The sequence below is a fragment of the Carcharhinus amblyrhynchos genome, chromosome 14, assembly GCF_965287045.1.
Source record: "Carcharhinus amblyrhynchos chromosome 14, sCarAmb.v2.hapA, whole genome shotgun sequence".
In the NCBI taxonomy this organism is placed as follows: Eukaryota; Metazoa; Chordata; class Chondrichthyes; order Carcharhiniformes; family Carcharhinidae; genus Carcharhinus; species Carcharhinus amblyrhynchos.
In genome coordinates this window covers 19,355,435-19,369,323 of record NC_137337.1, presented here as the reverse complement: position 1 = coordinate 19,369,323, position 13,889 = coordinate 19,355,435, and the positions used below count along the sequence as shown (strand labels likewise).

Here is a 13,889-nt window from a genome sequence, read left to right as displayed (position 1 = left end):
GCATACTCATTAGTATTTTGCTTGTTTTCCTGAGTTTTAATGATGTTAAAATTAAAAATATTTTTAAATTATTTTTTGTCAAGTTACCTTCTTGAATTCTACACCTATCCCCCAAATTTGAATGGTAAAACTAGTAACTAGAAGTTTATAAATCAGCAAAAATTTGACTTTAGAGAAAAGGCTCCAAATAAAGATGATCTCAATCTCATTCGAATCCCTTATAGTCAATTCTTTTCTTATGTATATGTCATGCCCAGTGAAGGCATGTCCTATTCATAAGTGTAAGTATGGACAGTGTTTACTGAGACTTTTCAGGAACTGTCTTTTATTTCAAATAGATACTGATGGACTGTTAAAATGGCCAACAAGGGTCAGGTGACCTTTGCGACTTTAACAAAGGCTATCTTTTCCAAAAAGTTCCTAATTAAATTCCATCAGGTGGGAGCTTTGCCCTGGGATGGACATATCAAGCCGAATACTATCTGTGGAATTCACGCTTGTTATCGTTTGAGGATTTACCTGAAACGTAAGTCCACACACTAAGGATGGGATTTTACCTTGCTTGTCCCGAAATTGTAAAATCCCCTCTCTCCCGAACTGCCCACCCCTCGCCTGCTCTAATTCCCGCGGCAGGTAGGGTGGTAAAATTGCAGCCTCAGAGTGGAATTTTATTGTCCCTTTCACCTTGGGAATTGTAGCAGGCGGGACATGGACATGCAAAAGTCTGTTGACCTCGGACGAGATTTTCTGGTTTTGGGGCAAGCGAGGCTGGAAAATCCCGCCCCAAGTCTCTGAGCGGGAACCCAAACAATAAGAGCGGGGCAGAAATCAGGTCACCCTAAGCAAGTGTGAAGAATGCATCCACTATGTTGTTGGATCCCTGTGACATGAAAAGAAATGCAGAACTTCATCCTTTTGCCACTTTTTTAAATGGACTAACTGCTGAAAAAAGATGGCTGCTACAAGACTCATGACCCCAGTACTGGCCCTTTGTTCTGGAAGAAATCACCAGGAGTCAGATGAACAAAATAATTCCCCTCTTAACCAGTATAATCTTGGATCTCATTGTACAGGCTCCTTGTAATCAATAAAGCAGAGGAAATGCCAATGAATCGGCTGCATAGCCTAAGCTATCATGAAAGAGAAAGATCCAACTTATCAGATCAGAAGAAATACTAACATATAAAATACTAATACATAGATTCTCTCCTGAGGAACAACAACAGAATCCTGAACAGAAGCACAGAATTTGAAGGTAAAGCTCCATTAACGGGCCATATCACATGACCTAAGCCTCTGGCCTTTTGAACAGTTTGAACATTACCTGTTGGGTCTCATCACTTAAGTCTACCATTTAGCACCCCACCCTGCCCCAAGTCACAGAACTCCAATTAGAATCACAGACTGCTCTTCAAAGTCTGTCCCTGTTGGAAGATTTCCGACAATCACCTACAGAACCAACCAATCTCTGTGTATTTACCTCAACTGCGGTGTCAGCACCTATTGAGCTTTCAGTTTGAGGCCACCGAACACCCTGGCACTACCAAGGGGGTGGGGTCCTGAGGGCAGCAGGGCCTAAGGGGAAGCCAGTATGGGGAAGCCTCACACACTCTAACTGGGATTAGACAGTAGGGATGAGGGGTGGGGGGAGCAGCGTGCGATATTCAAGAGCTGAAGGTAACTAACTAAAGCTCTCTCCATTCTATTACACAAATCAAAGAGATCTGTGTATGCGTAATTGCACCCTCTATTATGAGCTTCCAGCTTTCTGCTGAGCTTAAGTCCTGCCCACCTACTGGCAGAAACAGATTGTGCAAAAGTGGCCTCACTGAAAAAACAGATCTGAAACTCTCCCGTTTGTTCAGGACTTGGAATTTTTTGGTAAGATTTCCCCCAGTAATTTTGACACAATGAGCCCAGACATTACATTTTTGCCGGTTTTGTTTTCAATCTAGTAATTTCTTGCAGCTATACCAAAATTGAATTTTCAAATAGGTTATGAAGTTTCTCTTTGCAGATTCTAACTAATTACGAAGCACAAAAAGTTAGACAAGTAGTTAAAAAGGCAAATGGCATTTTGGCCTTTATTGCAGAGAGGTTGGAGCTTAAAAAAAAGGGAGATTTTGTTGTAATTGTACAGTTGTTGGTGTGGCCTCACCTTGAATATTGCATACAGTTTTTGTCCCCTTACCTTAAAAAGGAGGCAATCCAAAGGAGATTCACCAGGCTAATTCCTGGGATGAGAGAGCTGTCCCATCAAGAGAGACAAAATAGTCTGGGTTGAGAAGTCTGGAGTTTAGAACAGTGAGGGATAACCTAATTGCAACATACAAGATACTGAGGGAGCTTGATAGGACAGATGGTGAGATGCTTTCATGATTGGGAGAGTCTTGAACAAGAGGACACTGCTACACAGCTACGTAGCTAAAAGAGCCGGTCATTTAAAACTGAGGTGTGTAGAAATTTCTTCTTGCAGAAGGTGGTGAATTTCTGGAATTCTGTGCCCCTAAGCATAGTGGAGGCTGAATCATTAGAAGTATTTAAAGCAGAGATGGATAAACATTTGATAGATCAAAGAATAGAAGGATATGGGGAAATGGCACAGAAAAAAGCTGAAGACAGCATAGGTCAGCCATGATTGTATGGGATGGCAGGGCAGGCTTTAAGGTTCTTGTGGCCTACTCCTGGTTGTATTTCTTGTGTTCCAGTTTTTGATAGACTTAGAGAAAGATTGTTAAAAAGGCAATAGATTTACATCCACGTCAGAAACATTCGTTGCTTTGAGGGAGCATTACAAGCTCACTGGCTACAGGGGAGGTCATGATGTGGGTATGCCGGCGTTGGACTGGCGTAAACACAGTAAAAAGTCTGACAACACCAGGTTTTAGTCCAACCTATTTATTTGATAATATACTCACAAGCTTTCGGGGTTAGCCCCTTCGTCAGGTGAATGGAGAGTTCTGGCCTCAGACAGAGCATATAAAGCACAGACAGTTTAGAGATTACTGATTAGAATGCGAATCCTTACACCTAACCTGCTGTTCAAGACCTGAAGTGGCTGATAATGTGACTGGAAGGAGCACTGATCACAGTTTAAAGAGATGTGTATTGTCTCCAGACAGTACAGTAAGTGAGGTTTTGCAAACCCAGGCAAGTCACGGGGGTTACAGATAGTGCGACATGAACCCAAGATCCCTGTTGAGACCGTCCTCATGTGTGCGGAACTTGGCTATCAGTCTCTGTTCAGCGACTCTGCGCTGACGTGTGTTGTGAAGGCCGCCTTGGAGAATGCTTACCCGAAGGTCAGAGGCTGAATGCCCGTGACCACTGAAGTGTTCATGTCGCACTATCTGTAACCCCCGTGACTTGCCTGGGTTTGCAAAACCTCACTTACTGTACTGTCTGGAGACAGTACACATCTCTTTAAACTGTGATCAGTGCTCCTTCCACTCACATTATCAGCCACTTCAGGTCTTGAACAGCAGGTTAGGTGTAAGGATTCGCATTCTAATCAGTAATCTCTAAACCTTCTGTGCTTTATATGCTCTGTCTGAGGCCAGAACTCTCCATTCACCTGACGAAGGGGCTAACCCCGAAAGCTTGTGAGTCTATTATCAAATAAATAGGTTGGACTAAAACCTGGTGTTGTCAGACTTTTTACAGGGGAGGTCCCAGAGGATTGGAGAATAGCCAATGTTGTTCCTTTGTTTAAGAAGGGTAGTAAGAATAACCCAGGAATTACAGGCCGGTGAGCCTTACATCAGTGGTAGAGAAGTTATTGGAGAGGATTCTTCGAGGCAGGATTTATTCCCACTTGGAAATAAGTGGACATATTAGTGAGAGGCAACATGGTTTTGCGAAGGGGAGATCATGTCTCACGAACATGATTGAGTTTTTTGAGGAAGTGGTGAGGATGATTGATGAGGATAGAGCAGTGGATGTTGTCTACATGGACTTCAGTAAGGCCTTTGACAAGGCTCCTCATGGCAGACTAGTGCAGCAGGTGAAGTTGCATGGGATCAGAGGTGAGCTGGCAAGGTGGATACAAAACTGGCTCAAAGAAGACAGAGGGTAGCAGTGGAAGGATGCGTTTCCAAATGCAGGGCTGTGACAAGTGCTGTTCATGATGTGGAGATGCTGGCTTTGGACTGGGGTAAACACAGTAAGAAGTCTCACAACATCAGGTTAAAGTCCAACAGGTTTATTTGGTGTTCCTCAGGGGATCAGTGCTAGGACTTTTGCTGTTTGTAATATGTATAAATGATTTGGAGGAAAATGGAACTAGATTGATTAGTAAGTTTGCCGACGATGTAAAGGTTGGTGGATTTGCGGATAGCGATGAGGACCATCAGAGGATACAGCAGGGTATAGATCAGTGGTAGACTTGGGTGGAGAGATGGCAGATGGGGATCTTATTGAGATGTATAAGATGATGAAAGGGATGGATAGGGTAGAGGTGGAGAGGTTCTTCCCGCTCAGAAAGGACAGTAGGACTAGAAGGCACAGCCTCAAGGTAAGTGGGGGGGGGGGGCAGTTTAGAACAGAGTTGAGGAGGAACTTCTTCACTCAAAGGGTGGTGAATCTCTGGAATTCTCTGCCCGTTGAAATGGTGGAGGCTATCTCGCTAAATATATTTAAGATGCGGGTAGATAGGTTTTTGGTAGGCAAGGGGATTAAGGGTTATGGGGAGAAAGTGGGAAAGTGGAACTGAGCCACTTCAGATCAGCCATGATCTTATTGAATGGCGGGGCAGGCTCGAAGGGCTAGATGGCCTACTCCTGCTCCTATTTCTTATGTTCTTATGGAGTTTACTCAGGACAAATGTGAGGTAATGCATTTTAGAAGGTCTAATACAGATAGAAATATATAGTAAATGGCAAAATCCTTATGAGTATTGATAGGCAAAGGGATCTGGCTGTACAGGTACACAGGTCACTGAAAATGGCAATGTAGGTAGAGGAGGTAGTCAAGAAGGCATACAGCATACTTGCCTTTATCAGCTGGGGTACCAAGTTTAAAAAGTGGCAAGTCATATTGCAACTTTATAGAACCTCAGGCCGCACTTGGAATATAGTGTTCAATTCTGGTTGCCACACTACCAGAAGGATGTGGAGGCTTTGGAGAGGGTACAGAAGAGCTTTACCAGGATGTTGCCTGGTATGGAGGGCATTAGCTATGAGAGGTTGGAGAAACTTGGTTTGTTCTCACTGGAGCCACAGAGGTTGGGGGGAGACCAGATAGAAGGCTATCTGATTATGAGAGGCATGGACAGAGTGGATAGTCAGAAGCTTTTTTCCAGGGTGGAAGGGTCAATTACACGCGGGGGGCATAGGTTTAAGGTGTGAGGGGCAAGGTTTAAAGGAGATGCCTGAGGCAGATTTTTTTTTTTACACACATAGCCTGGGTTGCCGGGGGAGGTAGTGGAAGTGGATATGCAGTGACTTTTAAGGAGCGTCTTGACAAGTACACGAATAGCACGTGAATAGAGGGATATGGTCCCCAGAAGCATAGGGGGTTTTAGTTAAGTCAGGCAGCATGGTCGGTGCAGGCTTTGAGGGCCGAAGGGCTTGTTCCTGTGCTATAATTTTCTTTGTTCTTTGAGACCAACTTTTGTTTTTGTATACATCATGGAGTTAGGTAGAAAAAAATCAATTTAAAAATGAAACCATGAAAGGGTTCCTTGAATATTTAATCCGGTTTTCCATTTTTGATGCATGATTTGTTTTTTTTTATCCTTTCCATTCACCAAAAAAGGGAAAGTAGGAACATTTTTACCACTTGGATAGAACAGGATCACAAAAGGAATATTAAAACAAACCAGTTTGTATAATATTAAAAATGAAATGAGATATCCCATATGCAGTCAATCCAAATAGGTTTTAACTTGTATCCTGTACAGTTTGACATTAAAATGGAACATGGACTGTATGAAAAATGCAAGATTATGCAAGTTAGCCTCAATAAACTTACCCAATAATTTCAACTGCACCATTTAGGTATGGATCAACTAACATATCATTTGCGATCCCCCAATTTCCATCAGCTGCAATAATACCAACATTCTTTAAACCAACTTTATCCAGAGACTGGCGCAGCACCTTTGCAACAGATAAAGACAAAAATCACAGGACTAAATCAGAAAATACAAGAAACAACCACCCTAAAAATTGACAGAATGTTAACACCTGAACCACGTGTATGCCAGTTCACTGCAAAAAGGACAAAGATCTCCCCCGTGTTGTCTGCTAAACTTTTGCTTTACCCTGTGGTTTGTATTCACAGATTTTAACCTGGAAAATATCTAATTCGATTATAAAACTACACTTGTCAAAGTGTTTATTGCGTTTTAGATAATGTGCACTGGGGGCAACTGTAAAAAACATTTTGAATGTTTAATTGTATTAAATGCTTGTAGAATAATTCTGCATAATCTAATCAAACAAGATATCCTCTGTAGATCTTAATAAATGTATGGCAAAGTAGCATCACGGCCAGTTAACGTTATGCTAACTGTGCTTTCTTTTGTAGTGAGGAGCAAAGACAGGACACCACCACCAATAGACAAGGAAAACTCATAGTAAATTGGGGAATAATGATTATGCAAGATCTGGGACCCTAAAAGGCTGATGGTTATAGGAGGAGGGAAAAATAGGAGTCAAGGGGTGGCATAATTGCGAAATACCCAATGCAACAAAAGAGATTTAAAATGGGCATATCCCGGAAGCCAGACACAAGTGCGGTGTGAATTAATTAGACAAATTTTTCACTGTATTTTTCAGCAGTACAGGCAAGTTTCAGAAAAAGTTTTCACAGGTACAACAGCAAGTTTCAAGACATTTACCGTCTTTGTTTTAATAGTGAACTGAGACGTGGTAAGGAGGAAACAGGTACATTTGGCACCGGAGGGCTTTCAACACTGAAGACATGGGTTTTCCATTTCAGATTAGGGAAGACTGCATGGCCAGAGGAGTGGCTAGATCAAAAGTACTCCAAGGAGGGAGCTGTATTACAACAAAGGCTATGGGCCCTGATAGCAACCCGAATGTTGTGCTGAAGGTATGTTCCAGAACAAGCTGAATCTCCAACCAAAGTCGTCCCAGTAAAACTGTAACACTGGCACCTACCCTACAAAATGGAAAATTGTCCAGGTGTGTTCTGATCAGTTACAATCCCATCAGTTTCAACCATCAGCGAAGTGACGAAAGCATCGTCGGCAGTGCACTTAACTTACCAATAACCTCAATTTGGATTCCACCAGAAACCCTAAGCTGGCACGCAGCAATAACCAGGCAATAATCATGTCCAACAAGAGAGAATTTTATCACCATAAATCAATGATATTGTCAAAAAACTTCACCATCAGCATCTTTATGGTCACCATTGACCAACAAATCAACTGGACCAATCATATAAATACAATGGCTACAAGAATAGTTCAGAAGCTGGATGCTCTGTAGTGAGTCACTCACCTCCTGACTCTTATAAACCTTTTCCTCACCTACAGGGCATAGAATCCTTGTAGGGCATTTGTCTGGATGAGTGCAGTTCAAACAATACACAAAAGGTGTGACTCCATTCAAGGATCAGCAGTCTGATTGATTGGCACTTCAATTGATCATCTACCACCTTAAATATTCAGTTCTTCCATCTCTGGTGTAATACAGCTGCACTGCATGCTATCTTCAAGATATACAGCAGCAAAACAGCAAAGCTTCTTTGATAGCCCCTTACCAACATGCAAACCACTACCACCTAAAAAGACAAGATCAGTCTGGGTACCAAATTCTTCTTCAAGTCACATGCCAGCCTGCCTTGAAAACGTATTGCTGTTTATCACTACTAGGACAAATGACAGCAAATTGTTACCGAACAGCACTGTGGCGCGTACCTCCATCACACAGATTGCAGCAATTTACGACGGCGGCTAACCACCACTATTTGAAAGAGCAATTAGAGATGGATGATAAATGCTGACTTCCTATAGAGATAGGCACATAATAAGAACATAAGAAATAGGAGCAGGAGTAGGCCAACTAGCCCTTTGAGCCTGCCCCGCCATTCAATAAGATCATGGCTGATCTGTCGTGGCTCAGTTCCACATTCCCGCCCTCTCCCCATAACCCTTAATCCCCTCCCTTATCAACAACCCATCAACCTGCGTCTTAAAAATATTTAGCAAGGTAGCCTCCACCACTTCAACGGGCAGAGAATTCCAGAGATTCACCACCCTTTGAGTGAAGAAGTTCCTCCTCAACTCCGTTCTAAACCGCCCCCCCTTTATCTTGAGGCTGTGCCCCCTAGTCCTACTATCCTTTCTGAGCGGGAAGAGTCTCTCCACCTCTATCCTATCCATCCCATTCATCATCTTATACGTCTCAATAAGATCTCCCCTCATTCTTCTAAACTCTAACGAGCACAAGCCTAATTTATTCAGCCTCTCCTCATAGCTCAACCCCCTCAACTCCGGCATCAGCCTAGTAAACCTCCTCTGCACTCCCTCCAAGGCCAAAATATCCTTGCGTAAGTACGGCGCCCAAAACTGCACACAGTACTCCAGCTGCGGCCTCACCAATGCCCTATACAGCCACAGCAAGACCTCCCTACTTTTATATTCAATCCCCCTCGCGATGAAGGCCAGCATCCCATTCGCCTTCCTGACCACCTGCTGCACCTGCAAGCTGGGTTTTTGCGACTCATGCACAAGGACCCCGAGGTCCCTCTGCACCGTCGCCTGCTGCAGTTTTTCTCCACGTAAGTAATAATCCTTCCTACCATTATTCCTACCAAAGTGGACCACCTCGCACTTGCCGACATTAAATTCCATTTGCCATTTCCTGGCCCATTCGCCCAGCCTATCTAGATCATTCTGTAGACTCTCACCACCCTCTGCACAATTTGCCTTTCCACCAATTTTGGTGTCATCAGCAAATTTCGACACCATACACTTGGTTCCCTCCTCCAGATCATCTATATAAATGGTAAATAGCTGAGGCCCCAGCACCGACCCCTGGGGCACTCCACTAGTCACCATCTGCCAATCCGAATAGCACCCACTGACCCCCACTCTCTGCCTCCTATTTGACAACCAGTCCTCTATCCACGCTAACACCCTACCCCCAACTCCATGCCCCCTGACCTTCTGCAATAACCTCTTGTGAGGTACCTTGTCAAACTCCTTCTGAAAATCAAGAAAGACCACATCCACCGGCTCTCCTCTATCCACCACCCTAGACACATCCTCATAGAACTCCAGTAAATTTGTCAAGACACGACTTCCCTTTAACGAAACCGTGCTGCGTCTGCTCTATCAAGCAGTTCCCCTCAAGATGCCTCGCTATTTCCTCCTTGATGACGGATTCTAACGTTTTACCTACAACAGACATTAAACTAACAGGCCTATAATTCCCCGCCTTTTGCCTGGCACCCTTCTTAAACAACGGCGTAACATTAGCCGTTTTCCAATCTTCTGGCACTTCCCTGGAATCCAGCGACATCTGGAAAATAACCACCAAGGCATCCACTATCACCTCCGCCATTTCTTTCAGGACCCTCGGATGCATTCCATCCAGTCCTGGGGACTTGTCCACAATCAGCCCCTCCAGTCTGTCGAGCACCACCTCTCTAGTAACAGTAATGTCATCAAGACCCTCCAGTCCTACCACCTTTCCATCTCTAACATCCGGCAAATTATTCACGTCCTCCTCCGTGAAGACCGAAACAAAAAAGTTATTCAAGACCTCAGCCATTTCCTCATCCCCTACCACTAAGTCCCCCTTCTCATCCTCTAAGGGACCAACGTTCACCCCAGCCAGCCTCTTCCTTTTTATATATTTATAAAAACTCTTGCTATCCTTTTTTATATTAAGCACTAGCCCAGCTTCATAGTTTCTCCTACCCTTCTTTATCAACTTCTTTGTCAATCTTTGTTGACATTTAAACCTCTCCCAATCCTCTTCTCGCCCACTACTCTTAGCTACTATAAACGCCTCCGCTTTTAATTTAACACTTTCCTTCACCTCCTTTGTCATCCACAGCTTATTACCTCTCCTCCTACGGTCCTTTTTGACCATCAGAATAAATTTCTGCTGAGCACCAAGAAAGATCTCCTTAAAGATCCTCCACTGCTCCTCAGCAGACCTACCTTCCAACGCGCTCCCCCAGTCCACATTCGCCAATTCTTCTCTCATCCTACCGTACTCCCCTCTGTTCAAACAAAGGACGCGTGAATGATGTGAATAATGTGAATGAATGAACTATAAAAATAAATACTGGTGACATGAAGAATTTGAAAGATTTTCATTTCCCCAAAGAACTCCAAGGAGATCAAAGTAAGGGGATTCATTGAGAAACAGAGTTTCAACAGAACTCTGCTGAGTAAACACCAATACCAGATGTTAACACTTTCTCTTACCACAGATGCTGTTAGACTTGTGGAGTGCTTTCTGTCCCACAGTGCCAGGAACCCAGGTTCAATTCTGGGCTCAGGTTACTATCTGTGTGGAGTTTGCATTTTCTCCTTGTGTTTGTGCGGGTTTCCTCTGAATTCTCTGATTTCCTCCCATAGTCCAAAAATGTGCGGATTAAGTTGATTGACCCTGCTAAATTACCCCTTAGTGTCAGAGGGACTAGCTAGGGTAAATGCATGGGGTTGTGGAGATAGGGCTCATGTGGGATTGTGATTGGTGGGCCAAATGGTCTCCTTCTGTATTATAGGGATTCTATGAAAATCTGGACAAGTTTAGATGATGAGCAGACATCAACATTCATCTGAAGAAAACACGAAGAAAGACCTCACATCCGTGGCATTTAGAAAGATCCAAGATTGAATCATCACATACAATGGTTAAGAGGAAATAAATAAGCCATGAACAACTCTCTGATGGGAAGCTGATGAGGGTAACTTGTTTGGAAGTGTGCTGCCAGATGTTTTGAAAGTGTCAAAAGTGATGAACGATTCACAGAAGCGCTCAAGAGCTATATTGTCAGGAGTTTGCACTGAAGAACAACAATTAGCAGTGGGACACTTGTTTTAGTTAATGCCATTTGAAAAATATAGCACTGTAATGCAACATTGTGGAGTCATTGTTAAGAGCGCAACCGATGTTAAACGCTAGGGTGTTCTAAATCCCAGAAGCGAAGCTTGGAAAGCCTGCTCTCAACTGTACTTTGCAATTTGGTACAATGTAAAGAAAGATGTGAAGACTACTGCAGGTTGCCCCAGATGTTATGATGACGTTAAAAAAAAGTCTATTAAACAATAAAACATGCACAAGTGAACTAGAAATGCACTTAACTACATTAATGGCTATACATTGTATCTTTAAATTTATTCAGTTCCAAACACGTCTAGTTCCTTAACTTTCAAAACTAAAACTCTCTAAACAACATGCCATAATTATCACACCAGGCACCTCTATTGTTTGGGGTTGCTTAAGATTTAGGACAAATAAAGATGATTGGCTTCTTAAACAGGTTTTCTCCAGGCACAACTTGTTGTGAGTGGACACAGCTTGCTGCTGTCGGTTGTGATCTTGAAACAGTTCGCCGCATAGGGTAAACGTGCCTCTGATTTAATGTTTTAACTTTTCATTTTCCCTTATTCAAACTAACCTTTTCAGAAGTCACTCTCGATTACCTTTATTCCATAAGCTCACCTTTTTGAATGTTGTCTGTCTTTATTTTTGAACCTTGACCATCTTTAAATGCCAACTTGCCTTTGGCAAAAACATTTGTTGGTAGTGTTGCTAGGCTAATCAGCAGAGCAAAACTGCAGTTCCACCAACTCAGCCAACCTGCCTTTACTATATATTCCATTTCGAATTGTTTGTTTGTCTTCAAACATACAACCGTCAGAACACATTTCCAATTATTAGATGTTTTTATCGTTTTATCACTACTTCCAAACAATATGAAGTGAGCTTTGTGATCGACATAACAGCTTTAGAACTTCCTTGTGTTGTAAATCATAGAAACAGTACAGGAGGCCATTCAACCCATCGAGTCTGCACTGACAACAATCCCACCTAGACCTCATCCCCATCACCACACATATTCACCCTACTAATCCCTCTAAGCTATGCACTCTGGTACCCTAAGGGGTAATTTAGCATGGCCAATGCACCTAACCCGCACATCTGTGAACTGAGGAAACCCACACAGACATGGGCAGAACGTGAAGACTCCACACTGAAAGTGACCCAAGCCAGGAATCAAACCCAGATCCATGGAGCAACGAGGCAATAGTGTTAACCACTGTGCCACTGTGATCATCTTTTCTAAGTATGGCCAGGTTCATAGCCAACAAAATGACAAAAATAAAAGGCTTTGGTAAATAATAATAGTGCATCGACTTGTATGGTTACAACACAATAAATGGTCTCTGACTCTTAATCAAATTAGGTTTGTTATGTTGGAAGGCCAAACCAATATCAAATAATTATGCACATGATTTCATTCTAATTCCAAATATAGTACTATAATGTGATAAGTCACTTTCTTTTATAATTGCAATACCCATTTCTTGAGGTACAGAAATGGTCGACCTTGTTTTGACTGTGTCAAGCATGGTGGAGTCAATCAAAACCTGTGGCTATTTAGTTATTCTGAAAGCAAAACAGATAACAATAAATTGGCTTGTCCATTTCACTAAGAATTTGATGAATGAAGATTCATAATATTCATGCCTCTCTTGAAAACACGTGTGTAGTCGAGAATTCTGATTAATTCTAAATACTCAACATGAGGCTAATTAGCAGCTAATGTTTTAACATGTGGTTTGAGAATAATACAAAATATTTAAGTAACATCTGAATAATGTCTCTAAGAAATGAATTTATAACATGTCAGTGAAATGAAAGATGCATTCATGAAAGATATCAGCACAAGTCAGGCACAAATTATGCAACAAAGTGAATTACCCAGACTGGGTGATAATACCAAAAGATAAAGGTGTCTTTTGGTATTAGATAAAGCTGGTTTGAACTGGTTAGAGAAATGCTGAATCATAAGAAGCCATTTTTGGGACAGAACTTCTGTAAAACGGACAGACGAATGACAGATCAATATTTGAAGGTGTCAAAATATGACGAATTGAAGGACATGCCATTGTTAGATTGACAGAACAGTGCATGAATGAAATTGCTTTTAATTAAATGCTGGGCCGTAAAACCCGATAATAAAAACTATAACCAATTCTGCTCTTTGGCATGAAATCGGAGATCTTTTGTGAAAGCCTGCTAAGTCATTAGCTGTGTAGGTGGAACCACTGATCTCCCATTTAGGCCAAAATGAGATTTGTCTTGACTTAACTGTATGTTTGTCTGAATATTGTTAATCTGTAATGTTTTTGATTCTAACATGTCACTGTTTTAACAAAACTAGTTTAAGAATCTCATTGAACTGAATGAGCTTTTTTTGGCCTTTGTGAAATGAAATGTTTAACGGAAAGATTAAGACTTTAAATAATCAGGCCACCTAAAAGAATTTCCCACAACAGCATGTAAAATTTATTTCACCTCAGACTCCTAGCAGATTGTACCAACTTTTATTTTTTGCCATATTGATACACAATCAGTCAAAGGAAGGAAAACATCCATTGGAAATCTAGCTTAGTGCAGAGGTGAAGAGGTCTCCGGAGTGGTCTGCTCATGAGTTCATTCAAACTCAAATATTTACCAAAAGTAAAACCCTTATTGAGTTTTGAAGATCATTATGTCTTTCTAAAGATGAATGGCCGCCATATTGAACATTCCTCACTTTAGGAACATAAAGCCAAATTCAGAGAGACAATTCAACATATTACCCCGAGATCACAAACTCAATGAGCTTAGATGTTTCTACAATATTTTAAAAAAAGTCAGCGTCACATTTCAATGGAGAACCAGAAGCTA

General features: G+C 42.1%; 1 protein-coding gene across 4 annotated transcripts in view; it reads right to left on the bottom strand.

Annotated features, from left to right (window-relative positions):
• Positions 1 to 13,889, bottom strand: part of galcb (galactosylceramidase b) — a 61,891-nt gene that overhangs the window by 32,688 nt on the left and 15,314 nt on the right. The window contains exon 7 of one of the 4 annotated variants that reach the window (XM_080202340.1): positions 5,971 to 6,098. The exons of 2 other annotated variants lie outside the window; for them this stretch is intronic. In XM_080202340.1, the coding sequence (XP_080058466.1) occupies positions 5,971 to 6,098 (128 nt within the window). Of the gene's footprint in view, positions 1 to 5,970; positions 6,099 to 13,889 lie in introns of those variants that run through there. One more of the 4 variants, XM_080202342.1, reaches the window with a different exon arrangement.